The sequence below is a fragment of the Sceloporus undulatus genome, chromosome 6 (genome assembly GCF_019175285.1).
Source record: "Sceloporus undulatus isolate JIND9_A2432 ecotype Alabama chromosome 6, SceUnd_v1.1, whole genome shotgun sequence".
Classification (NCBI taxonomy): domain Eukaryota; kingdom Metazoa; phylum Chordata; class Lepidosauria; order Squamata; family Phrynosomatidae; genus Sceloporus; species Sceloporus undulatus.
The window spans coordinates 90,284,080-90,293,303 of NC_056527.1; the positions used below are offsets into that span (position 1 = coordinate 90,284,080).

A 9,224-nucleotide genomic window follows, 5' to 3' on the forward strand; every position below is an offset into this window, starting at 1 on the left:
TTAGCTTAGGATCTCTTTGCCTACTTTAACATAAAGGCACAGTAAAGAATTCAACCTCCATGACTGAAGACTGAAGTAAACTCAAAATAACCATAATTTACAATTTTTTGTTAAACCGCAGTTTGTCAAGAAGTTGCAAGAAAGAAGAACCACCTTTGTACATTATGTTATGCCATAGTTTATATTAATTGTACGTTATTTCTTTAGCCATGCATTATTCCATAGAACTGTGCTACTCAAAATGGTGATCCTTGGACTAATACTGGTCCCTGAGCTGCTGGCTGCTGGCAAGTTTCCAGGAAAGAAAGAAACAATTCTACCCAATGGACAGTAATATACTTCAATTCCCTGGCACACTGGAAAGTAACTGCCAGTCCCCCACATTGGATAGCCTGAGAAACACAGCCATAGGCATCCAATCAACCAAGCCACTTTTCACATTTCTGATCTGTTTTCTCCCACCTCTTTTTTCTGTTCTGTCTCCAGGTGGGTATTTGTGGGAAACAAGCTGGGAACAACTCATAGTTTTGATTTCAGACACGATGATAAGCCATAATTTCAGCTAGCTGGAGTTCATAAGCCAGCAATAAAATGTGTTTCCTGACCACAGCTGACTTAAAAAGCAAAAACAAATCCCAAACCACAGTTTGTTTGTAAATGTAATTTTGGACACCATAAAAAGCCTGAATTCAACAAACCACAACTGGGCTTACTGTTATATGTAAACCTGGACAACATGATCCATAACAGCAGAACAAACAAGTGGAATAAATTTGGGCTAGTCTTTGGAGACAACACTTATGTTTTCTGGGAGTTATCAGAAAGAGAAGTCAGAGAGCAATCAGCATTTATGTATAGTTTAGTCATTTTGAAACAGAGAGCCGTCTGGTGGGTACAGGCAATTTACAGATTAGCTGTATTTTTAAAAATAAAATACACTGTTAATTTTCATATTATGCATGTGCACAGAGATAGTCTAATGATAAAGCTCTTGATGCATCTGTGGGAGCAGTACATCACCAAATTATCCATGACATGCAATGCTTCAAGTCTTCTTGATCAATCTCTGATGCTGGAGAGGTTCCAGGAGCCAGGTGAAGTTATGAGAACTGTACCATGTTGTGCAAACGTTAGAAGAAGCATGGGAGAAATGGTCATCCTCACCTCTGTCCCTCGCTGAAATCATAGTATTCTGGAAGGAGAAACTGCTTATGTAAGAAGTTTATTACACAGAAGAGAAGCATCCAAATCCCGTAGTTAAACGGGGTTTAAAGCCGGAACTATCCCGCAAGAGCGGGGTTGTTTTCAGATGATATTGCACAATTTGGGCATTAACGCAACATTACCCTGTGCAGAAAGCCCCAAAATCATGCCGCTTTTTAACTTCAGGAAAAACCATGCTTTCTGCATGGGTTAATGTTGGGTTTATGTCAACATTGTCTGACATGTATGAAAACAATCCTGCTCTTGTGGGATAATCTCAGAATCTAAACCCCATTTATCCAGAGGATTTGGATGTTTTGCATCCAGTGTGATAAACTCCATAGTCTTGATAGGACATTGAGATCTGAGAGCTTGGAAACATCACTGTTTTGGACTACATCTCCCAGAACTTGGGATGCTATTTGTGGGACTCTGGGAGTTGTACTCCCCCAAAATAACAGGAATCTAAACCAATGAAGCTTGAACAAAATTAATAACGAAGAATAGCCTCCTGATCACTGAGAATCTCTATAGAGACCCAAGGTAGTAGTAGTAGTAGTAGTAGTAATAATAATAATAATAATAATAATGATGATGATGATGATGATGATGATTTATTTATAGCCCGCCCAATCACAAGGAATCCACCAGGTGGGTTACAATAATAAAAGGTAGGGGTCTTGTCTTCCAAAAGTAGAAGGGCTCTGCTCATGGAAGATTCTTCCACCTAGTTTTATGGATCCCTTTTGCCCACATGTCACAAGTCCAATTTTTCATTGATGTCCTCAGCTGTCTTGGGGCTTCAATGCTTTACTATAGGGTTTACTATGCTTGGGTGGGAGTTTGGTAGCACACACCTAAACCTAGATCCAATCCCTGGATTATAAACTCAGAGGAATAATTTGCAGCCAGTTGGATGGTGTTTTCTTTTTTAAAATAGAGATTTGATGCTAATGCAACCATGAATTAGCTGGATGAAAGTGAGTTTGCTTCTGCCTGCTGTTGAAGTGCTCATTCTTTTCATAGATTCTCCTATTATATTTTCAAATTAAGCAAATATTATGAAAATACCATATGTCTCCGATGCTCTCTTATTCAAAGGCACCTAAACTCTTCAATGCTGCCTCATGACTTCTCAGCATGTAGGAAAGTCAAGAATGTGTAACAATTTTAGTAAATAAGTGCAGGTGGAGAGGGTATGTTGAGTCATGCATTAAAAGGATGTGAAGTATTAGAGAGGATTGAGGTGGATGGGAGAGCTGTATTGTGCCAACATAAAGATCTCTGGGGCAAGAAGTGTTCTAGTCTATGTAGGAAAGCTTGGGTAAGTGAGAGCAATGGTTGTGCCAGATGGGTTAGGAAACACCCAATTCAGAGCTGTACTTTACCTGAAGCTGGTGGTATGTCAGCTGTTACCGTTCCAGTTGCACTTGGTGGTGGTGGTGGAGGAACCACTGGACTATTGCAACAAGTCAAGAGGGAGGGTTAGTAAAACTAGGGAATGGGAAAATGGGAGAGTGTTCAGAGCAACTGTCCTATAGCAAACGGGATGCTTGTTTATCTAACACAGAATTCCATTTTGCTCAAAATATCTGCTTTCAGTTGTTAAAACCATGTTCCTAGCCAGTAATTATAACAAAAAAAATTAAATTACTGATGTAGAAATAAGCTCAACCAGCACACGCATGGTTTTGGTAAAATATTCCAAGCCAAAGAAGAAGGTTTAAGCAGGTGTGGCGGTTGTGGGTTTTCAGTGCTTTGCATTGCCGTTCCTCCTTTCCTCCTCCAGGATTTAAAGATGCAGAATAAATTATAGGCATACCTCAGTTAACAATGTCTATCAGCAAAGTTTCTTTTTACAAATGTTTCTTTAATGCCTCCTCCTTTTCTTTTTTCTGTCTATAGCTGCATCGGCACTGTGAAAATAATCCAGTTTGACACCACTTTAACTGCCATGGCTCAATGCTGTTGAATTCTGGGAACTGTAGTTTTGTGAGACATTTAGGCTTCTATGTCAGAGAACTCTGGGGCCACAAAAGATTACAATTCCCAGAAATACATAGCATCGAGCCATGACAGTTAAAGTGGTGTCAAACTAGATTATTTCTGCAGTGCTGATGCAGCCTAAATAGAAGTATTAGCAGCTTTAGCATTAGGGGTATGGTGAAGGAGAACTGGACCTCTTACCATTTCTGGAACTCTTATCATTTTGGAAACCTTCCTCTGAACACATTTCAGCTTTTCAATTTTCTTTTTGAATTGTGGTGCCCAGAAATGAATACAGGATTCCTGACCAAAGCTTATTACATCCCTTGATGTGAACACTATACTCCTGTTCATGAAATCCAGAATTGCATTGGCTTTTTTTTTATTTTTTGGACAAATCTTGTGAAGACTTAACATTGCAGCTCATCATTTTTAAATTCTTGAGATGAACTGCTACTATTTCACTGCTTCTGTTACCATTATGTTTTCAAATGGAAAATGTAGAATGTTTGCTGAGGTACAAATTCTGACAAAACTGCCCCCTCCCACCCTTTGGTTGTGCTCTTTGGTGTAGCTACATGGGTATGGGGTGCTCAAAAGAATGCTTTCCCAATTTTCCCTCAGTTCCCAAATTTCTAGCATTGCATTGAAAATTGTTCACAGCTAGAACTCTTATATTTGCAGTGTTCACATCCTCTTGGAGTCTTTGCCTACCCCTTTTCTTTGGTTGCTTAAGCTGTATTTCTAAACATTAAACTGAAGTTATGAGTTAACTGACATGCTAGAAACCTGGAGACTGAAGGAAAATTTCATTTGAGGGGCAGAATAGGAACTCTTATTTGAGTATCCCTCCCTCCCTGCACCCTAAACTATGCTCACCCATCTTGTCTGCCAGGTGTCTGTGGGTCTGGGCCTACATGGCGAATGGTTGGATGTTGCCGTGGCCAAGTGGATGGCTGAGATGTGGATGGCCATGCCATGAATGGAAGGGTGCCTGGATAAAGGGCATAATGGTGGTGAAATACACAGGGAGCAGGGTCATCCTCTTCATTATCTTCTATTTGCCAAAGAACATGGGGCACCTGAAAGAAAACGTTGAAAACTTTGATAAATATCATTTGATCCATTATTCTGCATGCTTCCTCCAAAGGGAACCTGCATCTTTTCTTCTCTAGTAGAAAAAATATTTGGTGGAGTTTGAATGCTATAATGGCAGGACATTGAGTCCCACTTAGCAGAATAAGCTGTCAACCAATCCCCTCCCGTAGAACAGGACCAGCTTGTTCATTTTGGGGATTAGTCAAGTGATACATGAATGCCTAAAGAAGGACTTCTAGATAACTACGAAGTCCAAAGTCTATAGGAGCCTAACTTACTCTACTGTTTGAGTAGGCAAACAACAGAAAAGAAAAATTTAAGTATGACCCCTTTGCTGGTCCATTCCAAATTTCAGATTCTTATCCCATGACAAAAGAAAGCTGAGAGGCAGTGGGAGAAAAGCGGCTTTCTCTTTGGCTCTTTGCATGCTGCTGAAGCATTTCTGTTCTCTTTCTGAGGGAGATGGTCGTAAAAGTGTGCCTTTTGTTGCACTGGAAAAAAAACCAGTTTGTCAAAAGGCACACTTTTGCACCCATCTCCCTCTGGAAGGAGAATCAAAGTGCTACGACGTCATGCGGAGAGACAAGGAGAAAGCCATTTCTCTCTAGCTGCCTCTTGGCTTTCTTTTGTCATGTGGTAAAGCTCTTCTGTGGCTATTTAGGAATAAAATTAAAAACAGTGAAACAGAATCATATACCTATCAGGTGTAGTTTGATTCCATGTCCAAGCTTTGGATTGGCATGCATTTTCAATTTTTACTCTTCAACCTAAGCTTGGAGGGACAACTTTTTAAAAAATGGTACAATGCAGTTAGAGTTAAATACTTTTAGGAACACTGATTTAATCTGTCAAAATCTTAACTTGTCCTGATTACATTTGGTTGAATTGTGCTAAAAAAAATAATGTGTCAGATTAGTTTAAACAGGGATGTAGAATTTATCTGGTAAACTAAGGCTTTGGTTGAATCATGAAGGCCAGTTTTAATGGGACATTATAAGGAATGTATATTTAACATTGCATTTCTAGCTACCTACCTGTTCAGGGTTGTTTCCAAATTGTGCCGCTACTGACATGGCCATGTTATTCATTACAACCTGGTGCATTTGGGCATTTTGTATCATCATCAGCTCCATTAGGTCTACCCAAAAAGAAGAGCACAATAATAAAATTAATGTATGGCCCGATACAGGGAGGAACTGCAGAAGCTTTAGAGCAGAAGTGGGCTATGGTCACAATCCTTAGAGTTCTGCCTACACTATGTAGAGGCATAAGTAACCCATCCAGATTTACCATACTGCCTCTGATGTCCCCCACCCTGTAAAGTCATTCTATGACTCCTAGGGAACAGGCTGCAGAATGGTAGGGACATAGCAAAACGAGAAGCATCTAGCTATATCCTTGTAGCCAGATGCAAAATGATTAAATCAGTGCTGAGATCCCTCAAGGTCCTTCAGAGATCTCAGCAGCACCATTTTATGTCTAGCTACAGGAGCATACCCAAATGTTTCAATGATCCTGCCTCCTCTCCATAATGTACAGGGTCTTGTGAGGATGAATATTTCCTCACTCCTTCCTGAGCTCCCAAAGTCTCCACCCTTTACTAAACAGCCTCTGAAGTCTCCCACATGGCTTCGTGGGGAGTAGGCAGAATCACCTGGTTTATGGGAAGCAAGTAGGATTTCCTGATTCATGAGGAGCAGGCAGGACCACAGAAGTATCTCCCTGTAGCTAGACATGAATGAAATCAGCACTGAGGTATGCCATGATACTCTGGAGGTCTGTGTCGCTGTAATACTTTTGCATCTGGTTACAGGGACATTGCCAGACATTTCTCTGATCTTGTCCACTTTTCACAAGATAAGGAATAGTCATGTGGGAAGATGGAGTTCAGTAACGGGGTGGTTGTATATAGCTCAGCCTAGTATAGGTCTGAATGTGATTGTTTGAAGAGGGTTATATTTACTTTTGTCTACTAGTCTTTCTATCTTGTATTACTATCTATTGTTTTATATGTATTTTGTAGAATGTACGCCATTGGCAGGTTTCATTTTCATCGATTTTATTGTTTGTATGTGCAGCGCTGCGTAAATCTACAGCGCTATATTTTTTAAAAATGGGTTTATTGTACTAGCTGAAGGCCATGACAATATGAGTTTATCAAAAAGCATAAAACATTTAACATTTAAAACAAAAGGCACAGAATACAAAGGACAAAACATTTAATGTATAGTTAAAAATAGTTAACTGTTAAAAAGGACAAAAGGAAAAAGAGACACCTTTCCTAAATATTAGTAAACATATATGATATAATCATAAAATCTAATTAATATTTAGCATCTCCCTGGCAATTTATGGCAATTTTGTTTAACTCTCTCTTTCTAATTTTTTTTTGCGGCCATGGCAAAAACAGCCACTCTATGTGTTACATAGTCATTGATGTCACTCAAAAGGAACTGGACCGAATCAAGAATAATAATACTGTAATAATAATAATAATAGAATAGACCTTTGATTTGGGACCATGTAATACATTCTACTCTATTAAAAAAAAGAAGGATTACTTATGCCACAACTTGGAAAATTTGGGTAGGCATCATTTCCATTTCTTTTAACTGGTCTTAAACTGTCTTGCTTTATTAAATATGTATTTAGTTTATTTACTTTATTCTTTTAAATTGTTTTAAGTTAATCAAGTTGATTTTTAGATATACAGAGTCATATTAATACCTTACATAAATAGAAATAAATAAATAAATAAGTTGGATTCCTACCTTCTCTAATCTGTTCTTTTCTGTAGGATGGAGGAAAAGCTGATGGTATCCAGGGCACCTGCTGGAGAATGGTCACCTCAGGCTGTTGAACAATCTGAGAAATCATGACATGAAAACTATGAATCGGGGCCCTTTCACATTTCACAATTATAGCACTATGATCCCACTTCAGGTGCCACTGTAATACCCTATAGAATCCTGAGATTTCTAGTTTGGTGCATCACTAAAGCTCTCTGGCTGAAATTATGGCCAGAATCCTTTTGGGGATTTATGTATGCATAAACACTGTAGTTAGGTTGTTATGCATCTAGTCCTATCCCAATCCCCTCAACCCCCACTTACCGTGCAGCAATTTCATAGGTGTCTGTTCTCCTGTCATTTAGGAAGCAAATAAATGACAGTTCCATCCTCTCCTGTAAGTGATCACTGGTTTGACAGGCAGAAGCAAGTCCCCTTTTAAAATTGCTCCTCATGCTGGAGATTTTATGTATGGATTGTGAATATGAAACAGTCACAAGTACGTAACTCTAGGATGTGCATTCATAACTGCTCAACATGATTCCAGCCTCAAAGTGACTGCTCTAAACTGCAGATCCCAGGATTTCATATGATGTTGCCATGGCAGTTAACATGAAACCATAGCTCTGTGCATGTGTAGTTTGAAATAACACCAAAGTCTTTGAGAAATGAAGCTTCACCCAGCTTTCTTTTAGGGTTAACCTAAACCTAACCATTTCCAGTACAGGAAGCTTCTCTAGTTTTCACTCTGGCAACACTAACTACACTCTGCTTCCTCAGCTACATAAAATGCACTAGCAGTTTGTACAGTCAGCCCTTTATATCCATAGATTTTTTTTATCCACCAATTCAACCATCCACAGTTTGAAAATGTTCCCAAAAAATATAAATTCCAAAACACAAGCTTTGATTTTGCCATTGCATATAGAATCATAGAATCATAGAGTTGGAAGAAACCACACGGGCCATCCAGTCCAGCCCCCTGCCATGCAGGAAACCCAAATCCAAGCATTGATGAACACTATTTCAATACACCATCATATTTAATGGAACATGAGCATCCATGCATTTTGATATCCATGGGGGATCCTGGAAGTAAACCCCAGTGGGTACCAAGAGCCGACTGTATTTCATATGCCACCCAGCCTCCTATTATTGTTGCATGCCTCCAAGTTGTTTCCAACTTATGGCGACCCTAAGGTAAACCTATCACAGGACTTTCTTGGAAAGTTTCTTCAGAGGGAGTTTGCCATTGCCATCCTTGGAGGCTGAGAGAGTGTGACTTGCTTAAGGTTAGCCATTGAATTTACATGGCTGAGCCAGGATTACCCATATTGTTGTGTTGTTTTGGCTGAATGGCTGTGGGGATGGTATAAACTGGGACATGCAGCAGTGATTTTTCTCATTGCTGCTCATGCAAGGTGGTCCTTCAGTCCCCTCTTACCTCCCCAGATCACAGAAGTGACTTACTGGTTGCTGAATGAAGTGCACTTTTGGGGAAGCAAAACCTGGCCGCCCTGGATCCATAGCAAGGGCCCTGCTGGAAGGTAGAAGCACAAGAAGCAGGAGAGTAATTGGTGTGGTTGCTAAGGGAGCTGCATCCAAACACAGTTAGCCAGTCTGCAGGTGTCCTTTCACTGAAGTTGGTTTTTAAATGGCTGAGTTACAAGAATCAAGGGTGATTTACACAGTCAGACAATATAATAATATACAGTACTACACATTTAATGTAATGCATTCATTATTAGATATAATTATATGCCACAAATATATACTTGCATATTCATGTATATAATTTTCTTGGGTCCCCGACACTCATAATTCCAAGGTCTAGAATGATCACTAGTTTAATTTGCAATCTTATTTTTAAATTACTTTCTTTCCCACCGATTTTGTCCAAGTCATAATTAACCGGGGGGAGAGCAGTTCATCCAGCAAGTAGCCTTTGGGGTATAAGTGCTCCTTGTGAACTCTTGTGGGCTTTAGCTTAATTTTAAAAAGCATCCTGAAAGTAATCAACTCAGACTAGTATATCCCCCAATTGTCTCAATTTGACAGGGATAGTCCAGATTAATTCTCTAATGTCCCATCTTTTAAGCAACTTTTAAAATGTCCTGATTTTTCTCACCTCATCCCACTTTACCCCTT

The 9,224-nt window shown here is 39.5% G+C and overlaps 1 protein-coding gene across 2 annotated transcripts; it reads right to left on the minus strand.

The window, feature by feature from the left end:
- Positions 1 to 26: 26 nt before the first annotated feature.
- On the minus strand, positions 27 to 8,610 carry PRR29 (proline rich 29). 2 transcript variants are annotated; one of them, XM_042476922.1, is made up of 6 exons: positions 8,547 to 8,610; positions 7,059 to 7,152; positions 5,322 to 5,425; positions 4,069 to 4,271; positions 2,592 to 2,662; positions 27 to 1,192 (listed from the first exon to the last, which is right to left on the minus strand). In XM_042476922.1, exons 1-6 carry the CDS (start codon positions 8,601 to 8,603, stop codon positions 1,161 to 1,163), a joined length of 561 nt encoding a protein of 186 aa, XP_042332856.1. In that variant the 5' UTR covers positions 8,604 to 8,610; the 3' UTR covers positions 27 to 1,160. The 2 variants fall into 2 exon arrangements, with proteins under 2 accessions (XP_042332856.1, XP_042332857.1); XM_042476923.1 differs by lacking the exon at positions 2,592 to 2,662.
- Between the last annotated feature and the right edge of the window lie 614 nt (positions 8,611 to 9,224).

Excerpts from the sequence above, each read along its gene's own strand:
- PRR29 (XM_042476922.1), bottom strand. The coding sequence starts at position 8,603 with ATGGATCCAGGGCGGCCAGGTTTTGCTTCCCCAAAAGTGCACTTCATT. Across the intron at positions 7,153-8,546 it reads TGCACTTCATTCAGCAACCA|ATTGTTCAACAGCCTGAGGT; the intron begins GTAAGTCACTTC and ends ATGATTTCTCAG. Across the intron at positions 5,426-7,058 it reads AAAAGAACAGATTAGAGAAG|ACCTAATGGAGCTGATGATG; the intron begins GTAGGAATCCAA and ends CTTTTTGGGTAG.